The sequence below is a fragment of the Oryctolagus cuniculus genome, chromosome 9 (genome assembly GCF_051225735.1).
Source record: "Oryctolagus cuniculus isolate XC-2025 breed Fujian yellow rabbit chromosome 9, ASM5122573v1, whole genome shotgun sequence".
NCBI lineage: Eukaryota > Metazoa > Chordata > Mammalia > Lagomorpha > Leporidae > Oryctolagus > Oryctolagus cuniculus.
In genome coordinates, this window is record NC_142875.1 from 3,000,305 (window position 1) to 3,022,655 (window position 22,351).

Below are 22,351 nucleotides of genomic sequence, written 5' to 3' on the forward strand. Positions count from 1 at the left end.
GTGCGCGATGTGTTACTCACTGTGCGGCGGGGACCGCGACGAGCCCGGGTCGCCGCTGGCAGCGGCAGCAGCAGCTTCGGCCCCGGCGGCGGCGGCGGCGGCGGCGCGGACCCCGAGCGCCCGGGTGCACCCCGGCTTCCCGGAGCGCGGCGCGGCGGCAGCGGCGGCCAGGGCCCCGGTGCGGCGGCCGCGCGCGCCCTAGGCTCGGCCCCGCGGCGCGGGGACCCCCCCTCCGCCACCACCACCGCCACCTCCGACTCTCGGCCCGGCCGGCGATCACCCGCCCCCTCCCCGCCCGCCAGAAGCCGGGGAGGCAGCGGCCGCGCCCGGCCCGGGCGTCCTCGAGCGGGCCCGGAGCGCGCGCGGGGCCTCCCCGGAGCCCCCCGCGGGACGCGCGCTCGTGCGGGCGGGGGGCAGGGAGCCGCCCCCGCCGCTCCGCGATGGCCAGCCCGCCGCCGCAGGGGGCTCCCGGGCCGGCGGGCGGCGGCGAGGCCCCGAACCTGAACAACAACAACAACAACAACCAGGGCGTGCGCAAGTGCGGCTACCTGCGCAAGCAGAAGCACGGCCACAAGCGCTTCTTCGTGCTGCGCGGGCCCGGCGCGGGCGCCGACGAGGCGCCGCAGCCGCCGCGGCTCGAGTACTACGAGAGCGAGAAGAAGTGGCGGAGCAAGGCGGGCGCGCCGAAGCGGGTCATCGCGCTGGACTGCTGCCTGAACATCAACAAGCGCGCCGACGCCAAGCACAAGTACCTGATCGCCGTCTACACCAAGGACGAGTACTTCGCCGTGGCGGCCGAGAACGAGCAGGAGCAGGAGGGCTGGTACCGCGCGCTCACCGACCTGGTCAGCGAGGGCCGCGCGGCCGCCGGCGACGCGCCCCCGGCCGCCGCCGCCGCCGCGTCCTGCAGCGCCTCCCTGCCCGGCGCCCTGGGCGGCTCGGCCGATGACAGCTACGGGCTGCTGGCGCCCGCCGCGGCCGCCTACCGGGAGGTGTGGCAGGTGAACCTGAAGCCCAAGGGCCTGGGCCAGAGCAAGAACCTGACGGGCGTGTACCGCCTGTGCCTCTCGGCGCGCTCCATCGGCTTCGTGAAGCTCAACTGCGAGCAGCCGTCGGTGACGCTGCAGCTCATGAACATACGGCGCTGCGGCCACTCGGACAGCTACTTCTTCATCGAGGTGGGCCGCTCGGCCGTCACGGGCCCCGGCGAGCTGTGGATGCAGGCCGACGACTCGGTGGTGGCGCAGAGCATCCACGAGACCATCCTGGAGGCCATGAAGGCGCTCAAGGAGCTCTTCGAGTTCCGGCCGCGTAGCAAGAGCCAGTCGTCGGGCTCGTCGGCCACGCACCCCATCAGCGTCCCCGGCGCGCGCCGCCACCACCACCTGGTGAACCTGCCGCCGAGCCAGACCGGCCTGGTGCGGCGCTCGCGCACCGACAGCCTGGCCGCCACGCCGCCCGCCGCCAAGTGCAGCTCCTGCCGGGTGCGCACGGCCAGCGAGGGCGACGGCGGCGCGGCGGCCGCGGGGAGCGGCGGCCGGCCCGTGTCGGTGGCCGGCAGCCCGCTGAGCCCCGGGCCCGTGCGCGCGCCCCTGAGCCGCTCGCACACGCTGAGCGGCGGCTGCGGCGGCCGCGCGAGCAAGGTGGCTCCGGCGCCGGCAGGGGGCGTCCTGCAGCACAGCCGCTCCATGTCCATGCCCGTGGCGGCCGGCCACTCGCCGCCCGCCGCCGCCACCAGCCCCGGCAGCCTGTCGTCCAGCAGCGGCCACGGCTCGGGCCCGCCCTCACACGTGCCGCACCCGCTGGCCGCCCACCACCACCACCACCACCACCACCACCAGCAGCCCCCGGGCCAGCGGCCCTCCAGCGGCAGCGCCTCGGCCTCGGGCTCGCCCAGCGACCCGGGCTTCATGTCCCTGGACGAGTACGGCTCCAGCCCCGGCGACCTCCGCGCCTGCTGTAGCCACAGGAGCAACACGCCCGAGTCCATCTCGGAGACGCCGCCGGCCAGGGACGGCCCCGGGGGCGGCGAGCTGTGCGGCTACATGAGCATGGACAGGCCCCCGAGCCACTGCGGCCGCGCCTACCGCAGAGTCTCCGGGGACGGCGCCCCGGACCTGGACCGCGGGCTCCGGAAGAGGACCTACTCGCTGACCACGCCCGCGCGCCAGCGCCCGGCGCCGCCGCAGCCCTCGTCCGCCTCGCTGGACGAGTACACGCTGATGCGGGCCACCTTCTCGGGCAGCGCGGGCCGCCTGTGCCCGCCGTGCCCTGCCTGCTCCCCGAGGCCGACCTACCAGCCGTACCCGGAGGACTACGGCGACATCGAGATCGGCTCGCACGGCGGCTCCGGCGGCCTCGCGCGCGCCGACGACGGCTACGTGCCCATGACGCCCGGCGCCGCCCTGCTGGTGGGCGCGGGCGGCCGCGGCGACGACTACATGCCCATGAGCCCCACCAGCGTGTCGGCTCCGAAGCAGATCCTGCAGCCTCGCGGCGCCGCCGCCGCCGCCACGGCCCTGCCGCCCTCGGGGGCGGCTGTGCCCACGCCCCGCGCCGCAGCAAGCCGGGCCTTCGCGGGGCCTGCGGGCGGCGCCTACAAGGCCGGCTCCCCGGCCGGGAGCTCCCCCGAGGACAGCGGGTACATGCGCATGTGGTGCGGCTCCAAGCTCTCCATGGAGAGCTCCGACAGCAAGCTGCTTCCCAACGGGGACTACCTCAACATGTCCCCCGGCGAGGCGGGCGCCGCGGGCACGCCCCCGGACTACTTCTCGGCGGCCTTGCAGGGCGGCGGCGGCACCGGCTACTGCCCCGGCTCCCTGCCCCGCTGCCACAAGGCCGCGCACCCGTGCGGCGGCGACCACTATGTGCTCATGAGCTCCCCGGTGGGGCGAATCCCGGAAGAGGACAGGCTGGAGCCGCAGGCGCCCCCAGGGACCGCGCAGCCGGCCCGCGGCGCCGTCGAGGCCGGACACCCGCAGCCGGCTCCCCAGGCAGTGCCTTCGCCCCTGAGGCCGGGGGGCCGCCCGGAGGGCCCCCTGAGCGGGCGCTGCAGGGCGGTGCGGCCCACGCGCCTGGCCCTGGAGGGGCTGCACGCGCTGCCCGGCCCGCAAGAGGACACGCTGCCGCCCGAGCCCCGGAGCCCCGGCGAGTACATCAACATCGACTTCGGCGAGGCAGGCGCCCGCCTGTCGCCCCCGGCCGCCCCGCTGCTGGCGTCGGCGGCCTCGTCCTGCTCCCTGCTGTCTGCCAGCAGCCCGGCCTCCTCGCTGGGCTCGGGCACCCCGGGCACCGGCAGCGACAGCCACCAGCGCTCCCCGCTCTCTGACTACATGAACCTGGACTTCAGCTCGCCCAGGTCGCCGCGGCTGGGCGCGCAGGGCGCGGACGCCGCGGGCCCCATGGACGGCCTCCTGTCGCCCGAGGCCGCCTCGCTGTGCCCGCCGCTGCCCCCGCGCCCCTCCGCCTCCGCGTGTTGCCCGCAGCCGTCCGCGCCGCCGCCGCCCGCGCCAGGGGACCTGTACCGCCTTCCCCCCGCGCCGGCCGCCACCGCCACCGCGGCCCAGGGTCCCGGCGCTGCCGCCCGGGCACTCTCCAACGCTGGGGACAACGACGACTACACCGAGATGGCCTTCGGCGTGGCCGCCACCCCGCCGCAGCCCATCGCGGCGCCTCCGAAGCCCGACGGGGCCCGAGTGTCCAGCCCCACGTCCGGCTTGAAGAGACTGAGCCTCATGGATCAAGTGTCGGGCGTCGAGGCCTTCCTGCAGGCCGGCCAGCCCGCTGACCCGCACCGGGGGGCCAAGGTCATCCGCGCCGACCCGCAGGGCGGCCGTCGCCGCCACAGCTCCGAGACCTTCTCGTCGACCACCACGGTCACCCCCGTGTCCCCGTCCTTCGCTCACAACCCCAAGCGCCACAACTCGGCTTCCGTGGAAAACGTCTCTCTCAGGAAAGCCGGCGAGGGCGGCAGTGGCGGCGGCGGGGGTCCGGGCGCGGGCGAGGAGCCTCCCGCGTCCCCGCGCCGGGCGCAGCCGCCCGCCCCGCAGACGCAGACACAGGCGCGGCCGTGGACACCTGGCCTGCCCGCGGCGGGCCTGGTGGGCTGCCCGGGGGCCAGCGGCTCGCCCATGCGCAGGGAGACGTCTGCCGGCTTCCAGAAAGGCCTCAACTACATCGCCATCGACGTGCGGGACGAGCCGCACCCGCAGGCGGCCGACAAGGGCGCCTGGAGCCGGGCGCGCGGCCTGGGTGGCCTGCTCAGTGCCGTGGGTGGCGGCGGCGGCGGCGCAGGCGGCGGGTGCGGGGGCCCCGGCGCGGGCACGCTGCCCTCGGCCAACGCCTACGCCAGCATCGACTTCCTGTCCCACCGCCTGAAGGAGGCGGCGGCCGTGAAAGGTGAGCGGCCTGGGCCTGGCCTGGGAAGGGGGCGGCCCCCAGCCCCGCTGCGCGCCCTTACCTTGCGTGTCCGCGTGGCCTGCAGGGAGGACACACCCGGCCAGGACAGAGCGCGGGACCCTGGGGCTCAGCGGGGGTGGGAGGCGCAGCAGGGGCAGGGGAGTGGGACAGGAGGGTCAGTGTTGAGCATGGATTTTACCTCCCTAGCTATTTCTTGGGCGCCTTGAGCAGCGCGTGCAGTAAGCCAGCAGGTTAGAGGGCAGGGCGAGGACCAGGAGAGGGAGCTGGCTGCAGAGCCTTTGTTCTGAGTGGTGTCTCAGTCCCGCGGGTGTCTCGGCCTGTGCGTGGCAGAGTTGGTCCGTGGGCGTAGGACCACAGCTGTAGAGTGACCTCGTTGCCATTCTTCCGCCTCCCGGAGGAAAAGCTTCTTCCGTTTTGAACATTAGAGGTGTGGAACAAAAGATTGGAGAAGTTGCGTCCTGGCTTCCGGAGCCGGGCGCCTCGGCATCTCGGCGGATGCGTGGTCAGAGCCGCGGCTGGAAGGCGCAGTGCGGGACTGCTTCAAAGCACTGGTCTGTGCTGGCGCGGGCCAGCCGGCCCCCAGGGTGTGGCCCGTGAGGTCAGCACACTCAAGCACTTTTGTTCTGCCCAGATGGGTATATGCTGTAGTAAGTGTGAAAGCAAGCATGGTTTGCGCAGTCCGACTCCGTAACAACTCCACCCAGCCAGCCGGCCTGAGCAGAGCGGACCCTCCCAGCGCTTGGTGGAGTGAGCAGCGACACAGACCTGACCCAAACCGGGGGGCTCCCGGGCAGGGTCTCGGTGGCAGCAGGCGGGGGCTGGGGGCTCAGCTGTGTTCACAGAACCGAGAGAACTCCAGACTTTTCTGATAAGGCAGATCCTCAGACGTGGGGTTTGTGTATGAGATAAGGCCCTTCTCAGACGAGGGAGAATTTTGAACTGCGAGAGATAAGTTTATTTAGAGGCCCGATTTAGCTGATTTGTTGGATTTCCCACAGTGTGAAATTCCTGCCAGCCTATGGGATTAACCTCCCTGGAATCCAAACCGCAGCTCTCTGCTCCCAGCCGGCTGAACAAAGATGAGGGATGGTGTGGTCGCCGTTTCTCCCAAGGCTGTGGGTGCCCGGGTGAATGTCCTCCCAGATCACCAGGCTGTGTCTGCTGTGGCAGACCCACAGCTCAAAAAAAAAAAAAAAAAAAAAAAGAAAGGAAGAAAGGCACACCAGCCCTGGCTCCTGGCAAACTCACCGGCACACCGTGAGCAGAGGTGCCACGAGGCTGAGTGTGCCGTCTTAGCCGGCTCGCAGGGACACTGTGCTCTGTCCCCTCAGGGAGGGGACGTTTGGAAACTCAGAACCAGTGCTCACCTTCGGCTCACCCACACAGCCAGAAACGCGTGTAAGGCTCGGAGGCTGCACGCGTCCTCTGGGGGCGGCGTTTGTAGTGAGGCTGGCGCTGCGTTCCTTTGAAGATGGGGTGGAAAGTGCACTCCCCCACACGGAGCGCTGGCCCTGTAGTGGCGTGGGGGCAGGATAATTTGGGGTTACGAGGGCGGTGTTTGGGAGCTGGATCAGTGGCACTGGAGACACAGCAGTCGGTGCCGCATGGTCGTCCATGGTAGAATCAGGAGGGGGATTCGACGCAGACGCCAATTGAAAAGTTCAGGGCGGGGTCCCCGTGTGTGTGTGGGGGGGGGGTGGGGGGCAGGTGCAGCAGTACCTCCCTGCCGCTGAAGGTTTGTTGTCTGGAAAGCTGTCACCGAAGCCACTGTGCTTTAAAGCTGCCTTTTTAAACATTCATTTTATGTGGCTTTTTTTCTGCTAGGATCGCAGACCAGTGTACACCGTAAAATATGCAATTGTAGTTTTCCACCACGGTGAGACTTCGTTCCACCGTAGTCTCTGTGTGCGTGAAACGGCATAGATAAGAATCGTCTGGATTTCAGTTTTGTTTGACAGTCGGACTGTCAGTTTCCAGAAACAATGACATCACGATTCCTGTTTAGAAGTATTGGCTTTTGAAGTCTAAGAGAGTTTGTGTGTTTCTAGCAGGTCCTGGGACAAGCTGCCTTGGCTGGCTGGCTCCTGCCTGCGCTGTACGCACAGACAACCAAGGTGCTAATGAAAACACACACAGGCTTTCATGAATGAAAGTCACATGACCCGTTCCATTTCCTTTATTGAAAGAGAAACCTTTACAAAAATAGTGCGTGGTAGAAGGAAGCGTTGGGCCAGGATCAGGAAGCAAGGTTTCTGGTTGCTGATCCTCGTGAGTCATTGTGGGCCTGGGCGAGCCGCCTGGTGCCTCCCTCTCACTTTCTCTTCCTGTGAAATGGGAGTAATTACGAGCCTCCCCTCGCCGTGTCACGCGGAGCTCATGAGCGTCAAGAGTGTTGCAAGCGCTCCTGCAGGGAGGTGCTGGGAAGTCAGTGACACTGAAACCCTGACTGCGGTCAGGAAAGGGACGTGGGTGTACAGGGTGCTTGCAGGTTCACCCAGCGCCGGAACAGAGCTCAGAGCATCTGGGAGTGGAGTGGATGCCTTGCCCGCCCCATCGTCGGAGCTCCCGGCGCGGTCTCCCACGGCGGCTGCCTTGCTCCCCTCTGCATTGAAGATCTGTGCCTGAGCCATGGCCCGTTGCAAGGGGGTGGCCCTTTAAGTCGTGCAGGAAAACACTGTCCTGATCCCAAACTGCATGATTGAGTACCCTTGATGATTTAAGTGCTAAGAGCCGTTGACCAGATGAGGCTATCCAAGGGCGCTTCAAAAAGTTGGTGAAAGATAGAATTTATTTTGGTGCAAAAACTTGAAATCCGTGGTAGTTTCTTCCTATGCCGCGTTTTCCCGCCAGCTTTCTGAAGCCCTGTTGTGGACGTAGAATGCACATTGTTAAAAACCGGCTGCTACTGGAGGCTGAATTAGAAGAAATACGGAAGCCGTACGTGTTCCCTTGTTTATTTGTCCGCTCTCTGATCTGAGGTCTCCTTGTTCGAGCTGGCTGGATGAGGCTGTCACTCGGTTTTGATGGGTAACGCTGCGTTCTCCTTGGTTGTCAGATCAGGGTGGGGACACATTTGATTCCTTGGTTCTCCCACACCCCCCAAAAAGGGAATTTTAATTTTATTTTCTTTGGAACTGTTGGTATTAAAATGAGGCTCCCTTTCTGGAGAGCAGAGCTCACCGAGGTTTTAGTAGCAGCCCGGGCATAATGGGTTTTCTGTTAAAATTCCCACTAATGTGCTTTTCCGCAGAAGCACAGTTCCAAGAGCTGGTTAACTTTTGATATCAGATCTGGCAACTGCACAGGTTTTTTTGTTTTGTTTTCTTGGCGGGAGGGGCGGGGAGAGGGGTGAGGGCAGCGCAGAATCAAGTGTTCCCATTTCACCTTGCAATCAAAGGGACAATGCAACCTTGCTCATTTATCTGTGTTGCCCAGTGGAGTGGGAAAAACACTGAGGGTGCAGAAGACACGGTGCCCTCCCCACACACCCCTGGGGCAGCTCTCACCCAGGTGGGCAGAGGTGGATTCCCTGAGAACTTCTCTCTGCACACAGAATGTATGTTTTCACGCCAGGAGAGCAGGGCGTTGTAGGGGACCAGCCACGCACAGCGAGGGTTCCTGGGTCCTGGAGTCACCTGCCGGGTTTTGTGAACCGCAGCTGTCCCAGGGACACTCTCTCTGTGTTGCGTTCCTTGGGCTGGAGTGTGTTCCCGTCCTCTCAGGTAGAGGGCGGAGGCCAGAGCGCAGGGCGTGTGTCCTTCTCAGAATGGGTGAAGTCAGAGGTGATGAGCTGAGCACTTGATTTCCTTCATGACAGCGACAGAGACTTAGATGCACTGAGCCCTAACATGATGTGCACAGCAGGAGACTTATTCTTCACCGGGACCTTGTTCTCTGGGTGTCGGCGATGCACCAGCCTAGTGTGCTTGGAAGTCTTAGTTCTTAGTTCAGTTCATTATATTAGAATACGGAAGGAGATTTGGGTGAAGACCTACTAGCTATGTGCTTGCACACGATGGAAACATCAGTCTAGCTGTGCTGATGTCTGTTAGACTAGAGAGCTGCTGAATTTGCCTAAGGTGACTTTTTCTTGACCAGAGACAGTGTAACATGGGAGCTGGTAAGTGGCTTTATATATTTACACCTGCAAAGAAGATTTATCAAGTGTGTCTTGCTTATTGTACCTTTGCTGAAATTTGAAATATTTGCCCCAATATATTTTTTAAAGACTTATTCATTTATTTTAAAGTCAGAGTTACACACAGAGAGAAGGAGAGGCAGAGAGAGAGAGAGAGAGGTCTTCCATTCAATGGTTCACTCCCCAACTGGCCTCAACAGCTGGAGATGTGCCGATCTCAAGCCAGGAGCCAGGAGCCTCTTCCGGGTCTCCCACGTGGGTGCAGGGGCCCAAGTCCTTGGGCCATCTTCTACTGCTTTCCCAGCCCATAGCAGAGAGCTGGATCGGAAGTGGAGCATCTGGGACTTGAACTGGTGCCCATATGGGGTGGCGGCTTTACCTGCTATGCCACAGCGCTGGCCCCGACCCAATATTGTGATCCACAGTATACGTTAAAGATAAATGATCACATGCATTTTAATCACTGGGTCTTTTAATTCTTATTTTAAAGGGTATCTGGTTTTCCAAAAATAAATATTTGGGGCTGGAGTGTGTGTGTGTGTGTAGTTCCATAGTATGTTACCCATCATTCTCCGAGAGGTTGAGTGTGGATTTTTTTAAAATTGAAACTCAGATACTAATGATTCAGTCTCTAATCATGTTAAAACTCTGTCACTTTAAGCATAATGACAGACTTCCTGTTACTTGAATCTCTCCATGTGGAGTCAGTCCTGGTACTTGAGTGAAGTATTATGGTATAGTATTAGATTTCCATTTTTTAATGCATAAAAATAAGTATGATATCATTCACTGTATTATGTGATTTTTAATGGTTATCTTAAAAGCCGCGTTTATGTTCAGCATGACTCATGCTTTTCATGGTACTAATGCTTCACCCTTAATCCTCATGACTTCCTCTGTGGCCATACTCAGCTCACCCTTTGCCTCTGAAGCCTAAGTGTAACTCACAGCCCCAAAACTTGAGGCCAGTGAACACGCTGAAACTGTGGAAGGCGGACGTAGCGAAATGCAGCTGTGGTCAGTACTGAGAGGCCATTGCATGGGTCAAAGGACTCGTGTTGTGCGGATTACCTCGGAAATGTCAGGGCATTGGGACATTCTCATATGAACAACATCGTGGGGTGCTCCGGACAATCTCGGGGTAACCTGGAGCATCTCGGGGTGACGCAGAGCCAGCTCTAGCTCCCATTTTCCAGAGCGAAAACCTGTGGCTTGGAAAAGCCGAGTGGCTTACCCAAATCCCCGAGCCAGGGGGAGCAGGGCTGGGGTCCGCCTTGGACCTCTGCTGGCCCTGCTCTGGGCCCCTCGCTCCCTCTCGCCTCACCTGCCTGTGGGCGGGGCAGCTGGGGCATGGGGTTTGCCCGGGGTTTGCCTGCAGACCTGCCTCGGGCAGCTGCCAGCCCCCAGTTTGGTTTTCAGTTCCCTCCAGTGAGACTTAATTGTTTCATTTCCCTCTTTTGTTCCACTGCATATTATGAGTGCCCCAGCACATTGAGAGAGTTAATGAGGAAGACGGGACGTTGTAGGAAAAGCCCTCGTAATTTTTCCTGGTTTTTTTTTTTTTTTTTTTTTTTTTTTAAGCCGTTTTTGCACCTACCAGTTTGAAGAGCTTAAGTTCTGTTGTTCTTTGAGGGCTCTGGTTTCGGGGTGTTGCTGGTGCCTTCGCTGATCCCACAGTAGGAGCTCATGTGTGTGTGTGTGGGGGGGGGGTGCCGGGAGGTCCAGCCCAGCTTCCCGGGCCTGGACTGCTCTACAAGGTGGAAAACTTGGCCTCCTTCCTCCAGCCGCTCCCACGTGTGTCTGAGACAAGCACCGTGGACACCACCAGAATCCTTCCCAGCACCAAGTGCATCAGAGAGCGGTGACCGTCCGAAAGCCAACGCCACGGCAAGGGCATCTTGAGGGTAATGCGTTGGCCACCAGTGATAGAAGGTTGCGTATTTATTTTGAGGTTGTGCAAACAGTGGCCTCGGGAGGCCGGGTGTCGTGTTCAAGGTCGTTGATGTAATTAGTGGGCGAGCCGTGTGTGAGTACTATCAGGAATGCAACGCAAAGGATGGCAGATTGCATTGGGTTGGTTGTGAGCAGCCTCCTCCCGGGGCCTGTGCCCTCCAGAGCAGCCGCGTGCCCCTGGAAGCCGTGGCAGGATTTTCTCTTTGAAACACTCCAGTAGACTGCTTCCTGCACATACTAAAAGGTGCGCTGGGGCCGGAAGTGGAGAGCGCAGGAGCAGGATCCAGGAAGCTGTAGCCCGGGGGATGGGCTGATCAGCGCCGCCTGGGCAGTGCTGGCTGCAGTTGACAAATAGTCGAATTCGTGATGGTGTTGCAAAAGAAGAGAAAAGGGACAATTCTCGGGAGAGTTCCGATCTGAAGGCTGCGACATCCAACTGGTCCGGGTCCTCGCTGCTGTGTGCCGGTTCACATGGTAGCTAATGGATCAGGCTGTGATGCCTGTACACTGTCAGTGATTTTCAGATACGTTTATCCTGCAAGTGAAATGTCATACACTCCTCACTCTGAGTGAGTCCGCTAACAATTTCCCAAGATAGGAGCCATTAACCTGTTTAATGATGAGTTTGTTTATAAACCAACCCGTGCCATTGTCACTGTCGCATACACGCTGCTGGCTGGAGCCTGCCTCGTGGCACAAACAAAACTGGGAAATGCCCCGAGTGTTTCGGGGACAGATGAGAGTGGTGGTGTTTCCACTGAGGTCGAGAAGAGTCAAGGTCAGGATACCCTGCCCTGCGGTAACGCACATGTGGCTGATGCGCGAGGCCAGATAGGGACTGGAGGCACAAAGCAACTTGTGCCTGAGCCCCCGGGTCTGCGGCAGATGCCAGGGTCTGACTCGGGGGGCCCCTGCCCTGCCCAGCCCAGCCCTCAGCAGGTGCGTCAGGCTTCGCTGGGGACTCCAGGTGCCTGGAAGGGTGGCTCGGGGGAGGGTAGGGGAGACAAAGTGCAGAGAGAAGGGTTGGAAGGAGACGAAGGTGCCCTTACTAAATTTAGAAGTGACGCAAGTGCAGATGGTGCTTTAGGGACTCTGGGTGCTGCCCGGGGTTAAGTGAGGCGCGGGTGAGCTGGCGGCCGCTTTTTGTTGGAAGAGACCAGGGGTGGAAGTGCCAGGGCTGTGCTGCGCTGCGGGTGCACCGGAGCTCTGGAAGGAGGTCCTGGTGTCCGGTTCTGGGACCACACCTCGGGTAGCGCCTCTAGAATAACCCGCTGCCGTGAGCCGCTTCTCTGGTGTGCTGCAGGCAGGGTGGACTTCATTTGTTTTTCCCTTGTCTTCCGCCGGGAAAGTGACTAAAGTAGCATTTGCCACAGGAAACAGATCTGCAGGATGCCCGTGCGCTCTGCCGGCTACACTTGCAGTTGCATTTGGGAAGGCTGCTGGGAGGAACTTCTGTTACACTGACTCCTGCGTGTCCAGCCAGTGCATATAATTCAGTTGAAAGCATGCTTCAAGGATGCTTTAGCAACACGCAGTAGTCGCGGCATTGAAAGATCTTTTTTTTTCCTCCTTTGGAGCCGTATAAATCCAGGAGTGTAAATTCATTGCAGTCAGTTTCAAAACACTAACTTTAACTGGATAAGCAAAAAAAAAAAAAAAAGACAATTTTCATAATACGAAAGCCACATGAAATTGTAAACGTACGTGTGAAGGAGTTTGCAAACATCCTGGAGATTTTGTCCTGATGAGGCTTCGGAAGGGGGATTTTCTTGTGAGGGGTGTGCGGCTCCTGGCTGCAGGGGCTGGTGGAGACGGGGCTTCCTCCACACAGCCGGCTGCTCGCCGTGCAGGCTGAGGCAGCCGGAGCTCCCAGGGGAACAGCTCTGCAGCGAAACAGCCACATCTTCCCGGCACAGGCACCCAGAGAAGCCCCCGGGTCCGCGTGGGTGGCGCAGCCGGGTCTCAGCGCACCGTGGCCAGGCGGCTGCTTTTCTTGCCAGCACGGGGAGGGGTCTGGGAGACACAGGGAAGCGTGGAACAGTCTGCCCCATCTTTACAGCCCATGTGCACGGACCCCCACCCCCCAGCAGGTGCCCACCCTTCCTTCGGGACTCGTGGCCGGACACACAGAACGGGTGTCCCAGCCCCTCCCCCACCCACAGCGCAGGAAGTGTTTGGGTCCTGCTGGAGTCAGCTTGCTCTGAGCTCTTGCTGCCCGGTCCTGCTGACAGCCCTGCCTTTGTTATCGATCGAGTCTTCCAGAACCTTCCAGCTTGGAAGCTGGCTCGGTTAGCTCTCCTTCCCCTGCTCCCTCCGCGTGTTCCAGCCCCTGAATTTCTGGGACGGCAGTTCCTTCTCTGGACGCACGGCTTCCTGGCGCACTCATGGGGTCGCCCTGCAGAAGAGCTGATGGTTAACGCGTGTTTGGTTTTGCTGCCTCCGCAGAACTGTGCCTTGTCATGAAAGCCTTACTGCTTGGAGTGTAGCTCCGTGTTCCCGTAAGGGATCCACAAAATTTCCCATAATCATAGTTCTTTTCAAAAATCGGATGCTTCTGAATTGCTTAACGGTGACTCATTGCACGAGTAATTTCCAGACAGGGCAGTGCGTGCTGGCCTCGACGCCACAGCTGTGTGATGTTGGGGCTGTGGCCTGACCCGTCCCTCTCTCCGGGTGCAACCACCTGTCCAGGGGCCCCTCTTGCCCTCCTGCATGACACCCACTGACGCCCCTCCCCCACCCCATCCCCAGCACGGTGACCCCAGCGCGGCTCCTGCAGCCGGGGCCTGTGGCAGGAGCAGAGGCTGGGCTGGGAGCTGCTGGCACCTTACTGTTCTTCTCAGACGAAGAAGAAAGTGACGAATGACATGCATGGCACTCACGGCCTGGGCAGGGGGAAGGCGGGGAGCAGGAGGAGGTGGGCAGGACAGAGCTGCGCTGGCTCAGAGTTCAAGGTTAGCCAAGCTGGTCGACGTTCACGTTTTGCTCCTTTAAAGGTAATTGAAGCACTTTCAAGATATTTCAAATACTTTGATATGTTTGGGAAATTTTAGCATGCAGGCCAGAGAGAAACTGGTTTAGTTACCAAGAGAAAAGGAAAGACATGCAGGAGTGAAGCTTCAGTAAGTCGCTGACCTTTGAAACCTGGGGGGAGAGGCTCAGTGTTGAAGCGCTGTCAGTGGAGGTGAACGCTCTGCAACGGGAAGCAGGAGGTGGACAGGGAAGACGGCTGCGACTCAGTGAGGAGCCTGAAGTCGTGAGGAAGCAAGATAAGATATTCAGGGAGAGGTGGGCATGCAGGGGTCCTGGGGTGGACAGGGAGAGGTGGGTGTGCAGAGGAGAGGTCCTGGGGTGGACAGGGAGAGGTGGACGTCCAGAGGTCCTGGGTGGACAGGGAGAGGTGGATGTCCAGAGGTCCTGGGTCGACAGGGAGAGATGGACGTGCAGAGGTCCTGGGGTGGACAGGGAGAGGTGGGCGTACAGGGGTCCTGGGGTGGACAGGGAGAGGTGGGCGTGCAGGGGTCCTGGGGTGGACAGGAAGAGGTGGGCGTGCAGGGGTCCTGGGGTGGACAGAGAGAGATGGACGTGCAGAGGTCCTGGGGTGGACAGGGAGAGGTGGGTGTGCAGAGGAGAGGTCCTGGGGTGGACAGGGAGAGGTGGGCGTGCAGAGGAGAGGTCCTGGGGTGGACAGGGAGAGGTGGGCGTGCAGGGGTCCTGGGGTGGACAGGGAGAGGTGGGCGTGCAGAGGAGAGGTCCTGGGGTGGACAGGGAGAGGTGGATGTCCAGAGGTCCTGGGTGGACAGGGAGAGATGGACGTGCAGAGGTCCTGGGGTGGACAGGGAGAGGTGGGCCTGCAGGGGTCCTGGGGTGGACAGGGAAAGGTGGGCGTGCAGAGGAGAGGTCCTGGGGTGGACAGGGAGAGGTGGGCGTGCAGAGGAGAGGTCCTGGGGTGGACAGGGGAGGGATGGACCTGCAGAGACCCTGTGATATAGTGCCTGTGTCTCTCAGAGCCTGGCTTCACAGGAACCTGCTGTTGGAGGGACTGGGGTGCAGGCGGGAAGCCTGGAGGGCTGCTGCCCCCGTGGTGTGGAAACCGCTGGCACCTGGTCCAGAGTTTGGGTTTGGTTTCCTTAATTTTCCTGAAACATAAAAAGAATGATGGTTGCACGCAGTGCCTTAAGCCTAACTGTTTTGTAAAGAGTTTATTTTTATTAGAGAGAGAGAGAGAGCTTCCAACCTCTGAGTCACTCCCTAAGTGCCTACAACAGCTGGAGCTGGGCTGGGCGGAAGCCGGGAGTCGGGAACCCAATCCAGGTCTCCCGTGTAGGTGGCAGGGACCCATGTACTTGAGCCATTGCTGCTGCCTCCCAAGGCGCACGTTAGCAGGGAGCTGGGGCTGGAACCCAGGTGCTCCCATATGGGATGCTGGTGTCCCAGCTGGCACCTGGCCCGTGGTGCCCAAGGCCCACCCCAGCCCGTCCGTTTTGATAGCATTACAGTGAGGGTGTCACCCTCCAGTCGCTCGCTTTAACCCTGTTGGTCGTCATTCGTCCCACGTGGGAACGCGCAGTGGCCTGCTGCTCTGCGGAACATCAGAGAAGCTACAGCTTGTGGTGCACAGAGCCCTGTTCCGGTGTCGCAGAGTTGGACAAAGCTATACCTCGGCCGGAGTGACATCCCGGGGTGGCGCATCGCTGAGGGACGCTGTCCGGGAGGCCATTTGCCGAGACCGTGACAGGAGCGTGCGGTCAGTGCTCAGTGTCCACTCAGGCCTGGCTTCGGTCATTTGGGTCCCTTGGGAGGCAGCTTGGAAGGGCATGTAGGTGACAGTGACAAGCCTGGGAAGGAAAGCGTGGCACCCAGGGTGTGGGTAGCGGTCTTGTCACTCAGCACTCACCCCCTCCTTTGCTGCCTTGCACAGTTTGGGAAATTAAGTGTGTATTTTGGCTGGCACAAGGGCTCAACAGGCTAATCCTCCTCCTTGCAGTGCCGGCACACCGGGTTCTAGTCCCGGTCGGGGCGCCGGATTCTGTCCCGGTTGCCCCTCTTCCAGGCCAGCTCTCTGCTGTGGCCAGGGAGTGCAGTGGAGGATGGCCCAGGTGCTTGGGCCCTGCACCCCATGGGAGACCAGGAGAAGCACCTGGATCCTGCCTTCGGATCAGCGCGGTGCACCAGCTGCGGCAGCCATTGGAGGGTGAACCAACGGCAAAAGGAAGACCTTTCTCTCTGTCTCTCTCTCTCACTGTCCACTCTGCCTGTCAAAAAAAAAAAAAAAGTGTGTATTTTGCTGGGTGTCCCTGTGGCTGGCCGCTGGCTGGCGGGGATACTTGCGGTCACATCTCACAGGTCTCCCCAGGCTGGCCTCTGTGCCCGAGAGGCAGGAGGCTGGTGGTCCTCACTCGGGGTCCTCGGGGTCTTGCAGCTGGTGGCCCCGGCCACATGGGTAGCGGAGCCCCCGGACACTCCAGGAGGGCCCGGGCCACAGCCGTGCAGCCGAGGCTCCGGGGAAGAACTTCTACAAACACCCGGTGGGGGTTGCTGCCCCGGGGAATGCTGGGCTCTGGGTCCCCAGCGTGGAGAGGGCTGCGGGCGGGCTCCTTGCCGTTTTGGGACTGGAGACTCTTGGGGCAGCTCAGGCTGCTTGGACAGAGGCAGGGGGTCAGGCTCCCTGTGGCTGCCCTGGCTCTGGGCTTAGCGAGCACCTGCTGTAACCTGACCCGGCCTGGGCGTGGCCGGCCCTGTGATGCTGGCCACCCCTGTGGGATTCCAGCCCCACTTCTCCAAGGAAGGCCGGCCTGGCTATCGCTGCTGCCTTCTGTCTCGTTTCCCTCCCCAGTGGATGGCCTTTGTCCTAGCTGGTACCTCTGCACTTCCATTTTTCATTACTGAAACTTCAGTACAGAGTGCCTGTCTGGGTGGAGCTCCCTCTGGGCTGTGGCGGAAGCACTTCACCTTGTCCCATACATGGAGGAGAGGCAAGGGCATCCCCCCTCCCCAGCCCTTGCTAGCAGGAGCCCGGGCTGCTGGCTGCCTGGGGGAGGGGCCGCGGCTCAGGTCCCTGGCAGCCGCCCCCGTCTCCCCCTGAGCACACGTGGGCCCCTTTCCGGGTGTTTTGTCTCATGCCCAGGGCATGAAGGGAGCCGGCGGCTGCAGTGCTAGTTAGCGTCACCCCCCAGCGGGACAATCCCACTTCTGTTCCCCGCTCTCCCGTTGAGACAAGCGGCTTCCTTTCATGCCGGGACCCATCTGCCCTGGTCGCTGTGCCTTCCTCCAGGTTGGTGAGTGGCCAGGAGTCGTCCTCAAGGGTGTAGCTTGGCGGGGGGGGGGGGGGGGGGGGGGGAGGGGCGAACCCGGGGCTGATGGCAGGTGTGCTGGCCACGCTGGGGGGGCGGGGTCTCAGGAGTCTGTGGTCCCACACGTGTGCTTACACGCGTGTCCTGCTTGACAACACAGAAGGCAGCAGGACCCTAGCCAGAGGTTGCAAGTCAGGTCAGGAGTGCGCACTGTTCAACACATTTCACACGCTGCAGTGGGACCCCATGGCGGGGAGCCGAGCAGTGACGGGGCTGGCTGCTGGGGCCTGACTCCGTGCCGTCTACACCTGCGTCTAGCCCAGCCACAGAAGTGGCATGGGGTTCAGAGGGGCAGAGGGGGCCAGCCTGAGGCATCCTGCTAGCTGCTGGGCACTGCAGTGCGTGCCTGGAGCTGTGTGGGGGGAAGGGAGTCTGCCCTTGTAGTCAGCGGGGTTTGCCCCTCATCCGTCCACCTGGCTGGTTGCCCATCCACACGTGGGCTTTGAAATGACAGGGCTGAAGTGCCACGTGTGTGGATGCTTCGGACTGCAAGGGGACTAAGCCTGTTATCTGAGTATTTGAAGGAAGGGCTATGTCCAGGTGATGGCCAGCACCAGGCTGCCTGGAGGTGTGCGTGTGAGTAGCTTGGGCATTCCCCTGTCCCTTTATTTCATGGGAAAAACGTAGTGATTGGGTCTAATAATAGTTATATGATGTCAGACATAAACTCTTTTGGGGGGGCTGCTGTTGTGGCACCAACAGCCTATTGGTCTGAGTCCCGGCCGACCCGCTTTCCTTCCAGCTCCCTGCTAATGCGCCTGGGAAGGCAGCAGAGGACCCTGCACCCACATGGGAGACTGGAGGGAGTTCTGGGCTCCTGGCTTCTTTGGCCTGGCCCAGCCCCAACCCTTGTGTCCACGTGGACCGTGTCAAATAAATAAAGAAACCTTTTAAAGAATATTTTTAGCCTACGTAAAATAAGTGTTCTCACGTGAGCCTAAAACATACAGAAACGCACAGAAGCTGAGTGCAGAGTTAACGTTGTTTCCAGGCTGCCCGCGGCTTCCCTGTGAGTTGCGTCCCAGCCCCAAGGTTCTCCCTTGACCTTCACACTCTCAAATGGCCCGAGCATAGGAAGAGACTCGGAGCCCTTCACTGGCTGCCGGTCCCCTGGGTGAGGCTCCTGCTGATCTTGTGCAGGGAGTGTTCAGTCACACTCGGACTGACTTGGGGTCGTTCTGCACTGCACATGGAAAACCAAGAAGGTGAGCGCCGGGCGAGGGAGATGCTGGCTGCACAGTCGATGTTACGACCTGCTGCTGCAGGGTCTGGCTGGGCGGCACTTCATTTCTAAAGGATGAGCACTTGAAGATTTTGTCCCCAGGGGTGTCAGTTCATCCCCAGGGGGAGCACGCACGCAGAAACCTCACGTTTATTTTGGTTAAAAAAAATGTAAATCTTCACAAAGTTCATGGATGATGCATGTTGTAAGAAAATGCTGCAGAAACGTTTGCACCCAAACAAACTTGGCTTTTAGTTGAGTTTTCCCAGAGTTTCTGAAGCCCCCTCGGGGGGCTCATTTTAGGGCCGTTGCAGTGTCTCTCCGCAGCCCAAGCCTGCGTTCCAGCGACTGCCACTCCCGTGCCCTACAATGTCCTCGTGGGAGATGAAACCGGCTGTCTCTTCCTCTGGGTCTCAGACAGCTCTAAGGATTTGTGCTTTAGACGATTTTATTTTGCTTTTCCACGTGTGAGAAATAGTGGATGCCGTGTGTCGGTTCATTTTGGTTTATCTCAGCAAGCTTGACTGGAGCACCACCAAGTCCCCCAGTGCTGGGGACATCAGAACACAGAGCAGAGCCTTCCTCCAGCAAGCAGTACATCTCCCCACACACGCACTGTCTAGCAGTGTGTATTCAACACTAGCACTGTCTAATCTCCTTAGAGGCTGTTTTTAAAGAACTAATGAAAGAGCTGTTACTTAGCTGTGAACTCTCCATGTCAGATATGCAGAGAATAAACCAGCAGTGACCATGACTTGGGGGGATGGGAGAGAAGTGGGGAGATGCAGATCAGAGGATACAAAGTAGCAGGTGTGAGTTCAGCAGGTACCAGGATCTCAGGACAGCATAGCTTGTAACTTTATATCCTGCTGGGCATTTTGGCTTGGTAAATGGATTTTAGCCTCTCCTCTGTCACCCACAATGTTACCATATGAGATGATAGATGCATTAATTGGCTTCACTATGGTAGCCACTCTCAAAAACCTTGCGGAAAACAGAATTAAAAGATAATGTGCACACCTCGGGGTTCTTAACGGACATAGGCAGGTCTGCACGCGGCTGTCCATCTGCTGAGGCTGTGCCGGTGCCAGTTAGCACAGGCTCCCGGGTAGGAAGCTGAGCGTGCAGAGGAATTGCAAGTGTGGTGGCTAGTGGTGTGGGAGACCCCAGCGCGCCCAGCCACTGGGGGACAGAGATGTTGAGACGGGACTCGTGGGGGACTACGCAGATGCTAAACAGAGCCAGGCACCTGCCACTTGCCTCACCCTTCCCCGGAGACGAGGCTGGCCCGTCCCGTATCACATGTGTCCTTGGCTTGGTTGTGCAGTCAGCAAGAAGGGGTTCGAACTCTCAGTGGGAGTGAGATGCTCTGGTCTCTTGCAGATGTGGCTGGGAGGCTACTTACTGCCCAAACTCACTTCCTCTCTATTTTCCTCCTAAGTGGTCTTTTTTTCCAATAGAAAAGAAAGTTCAAGTACTGTTTTTTCTTAGAATTTCAGGCTTGTTATCACACCCCACCTTATTGGGCTTTTTTTTTTTTTTAATATTAGAGTGTTTGCTTTTAATAATTCAAGGAGATACTGAATTATCAGGTTTATTTTTCTAAGAATTTCTCCTGCAACTGAAAAGTTTATTTTCCCTTCTCTCTCTTGTGTTTAACCCCAATGGTCTACACTGGGCTCTTTGCCACTACAAGTAGAAAACTCAATTTTCAGAGGCAAATGGTTTTCATCTTGTTATGCAGATCAATATTTGTAACCACCCTAATTCAGGGACCTCTGCCTTCTTGGGAGTTTTGCCCCCTGGTTGGTGGAGTGTTGCCCACCTCTGGGGCACTGTGCAGGGAGCCCACGTGGGGATCTCTGTGGGGCCCAGTCCTTGATGTAGTGGGAACCTGGGCTGTAGACAGAACTCTGAAGTGGATTCTGGACATGAAAAGGCATTGCAGCCCAGCCAGCCAGTGAGGAGGAGCAGCAGGGAGTGAGGGGGCCCGGGCTGTGTTGCCAGAGCAGATCTGCCTCGATGATGCCTGTGGTTTTCTGTGGTGCTCACACAGGCTGTGAGGGGCCAGCACCGTGGGGGGGGTAGGGAACCCTGAATTCTGTCATGGGGACCCAGAGCTCGCCCCCCAACCAGCTAGACTTACTCCAGGTTCTTGTTTTCCCCTGTGTAAGAACGTCTATAGATGGTGGTGCTCTGAAGACAGAGGGATAATGCAGGCTCAGTCATGTGAGCACCCTCGGGATGCAGGCTCAGTCGTGAGCGTTTGCACCCTCGGGATGCAGGCTCAGTCGTGAGCATGAACACCCTTGGGATGCAGGCTCAGTCGTGTGAGCACCCTCAGGATGCAGGCTCAGTTGTGAGCGTTTGCACCCTCGGGATTCAGGCTCAGTCGTGAGCATGAACACCCTTGGGATGCAGGCTCAGTCGTGAGCGTGAACACCCTCGAGATGCAGGCTTAGTCATGAGTGTGAGCACCCTCAGGATGCAGGCTCAGTCGTGAGTGTGAGCACCCTCGAGATGCAGGCTCAGTCATGTGAGCACCCTCGGGATGCAGGCTCAGTCATGTGAGCACCCTCGAGATGCAGGCTCAGTCATGTGAGCACCCTCGGGATGCAGGCTCAGTCGTGAGTGTGAGCACCCTCAGGATGCAGGCTCAGTCGTGTGTGCACCTCAGGATGCAGGCTCAGTCGTGAGTGTGAGCACCCTCGGGATGCAGGCTCAGTCATGTGAGCAACGTCAGGAGAAGGGGGCTGCTTGGGAAGGCACCGAGTGCAGGACCATGGAGGCAGGGTTTGGGGTGGAGCCGTGTGACGGGCAGTGCGGGTGCCTGGCTGAGGGTGATGGGATCTGTGCGGTGCACTGGGCTCCTCCTGCCTCGCCAGCTCCCTGCCCAGCCGCTGTTGTCGGACACCTGGCCCACGTATTGCAAGGAGGTTCCCCGTCTGTTTTAATGACAGCGTCCCCATGACTTGATGTCTTCTGGGGTGGGCAAGGGACGTAGAGCAGACTGAAGGTGGCACCTCCAAGGCCGCCCTGTGTCCCTGCTGGTCGGCGTCCTCGTTTGCTCCTTTCAGTGGGAGAGAAGGGGGTGGAAGTGTTGCACGGGGACTACTGGCCATGTGGAGCGTCCTGTGTCCAGGGGCCAGCAGAAGGAAGATGAGGAGTGGCCAGACTGCCTGGACTGCCTGGCCCTTGTGTGGATCACCGTCGTCCCTGCTGAAGCTGGTTTTCGTTGGTTGGTTTCTACTCACGTAACTGCACACGGGTGCTTCTGTGGGTGGGTTTGTGGAAGCCGCACACCGAGCAGGACAGGGGGCGTGGCTACACAGGTGTCGCTCCTGGCGTGCAGTCCCTCTGGGTGTGTGTTGCCCTGGACTCGTGTGTGTGCAGGCTGCAGGCTCCCGGAGTGTCTTTGTGCTTTGGCTGTTGATGAGTTGAAAGACTGGCTCCCTGCTTAACGGGCAGGGCAGAGAGGCCCTGAAATTCCTGGTTTGTTTCTAGCAGGATCAATAGGGATAAGAGAATAAATACATTGTTGCCGTAGTCTCTCTCTAGGCAGCCTAAACACCTGTGTGTTGAGGGTACCAGGTGCATCCTGTTGGGGGCTGTGTGCTTTTCTCCTGGTCCTCTTGAGCCAGATGGATTTTCAGGGCGAGCGATGAAGGAGACTGAGCGTAGAGGCAGAAATGCACTCAGTCCCCGAGTTCCAGTCGACTGGAGCGTTTTCAGCTCCTCCTCCTCCCTGGGGTGGGGGGTGGGGGCCAGAGCAGGTGTTGGCCATTGCCAGGTGTGTGGTTGGCCTGGGTGGTGGCTGTCGTCCAGGTCAGACGCCACGAGTCAGACACCCAGCCTGCCCAAGGGTCCCACTGCGTGGTCCTCGTGACTCCCCCATCTTGCTGACGCCGGCTCGCTGGTGTGCAGCAGGCCGTGTGGCAAAGGCGGGTTTCGGCTGCCGACTCGGTTCAGTGTCTGAAACGGTTGCCTTTGCTTCTGCGTCCTCCGTTCAGACAAATCTCTTGGTAAAAGTTGGGTTTCACACTGCAGGATTCTGAAACCCATCGGCGGCCCCGTTAACAGATCAGCGGAAATGGAAAGTCACTTTTTTTAAAGCAGTAATTAGCCCTCCATTTTTATGACTGCGTGTTTCAATTTGAGAAATTGAGGAACTTAGTTGTAAAGTGGGTTTTAAGATACAGACTTAAAGTGAGACAGTTGGCTAATGTTTGTGGAAAAATAAAACAGACGTTGGTCACAAACTTTCTG

At 59.9% G+C, this 22,351-nt stretch overlaps 1 protein-coding gene across 1 annotated transcript in view; it reads left to right on the forward strand.

Annotated features, from left to right (window-relative positions):
* The window catches only part of IRS2 (insulin receptor substrate 2), a 25,673-nt gene continuing 3,322 nt past the window's right edge, over positions 1-22,351 (forward strand). The window contains exon 1 of the mRNA XM_051849974.3: positions 1-4,398. Within this exon, the coding sequence (XP_051705934.3) occupies positions 441-4,398 (3,958 nt within the window). The 5' untranslated portion in view covers positions 1-440. The remainder of the gene's footprint in view (positions 4,399-22,351) is intronic.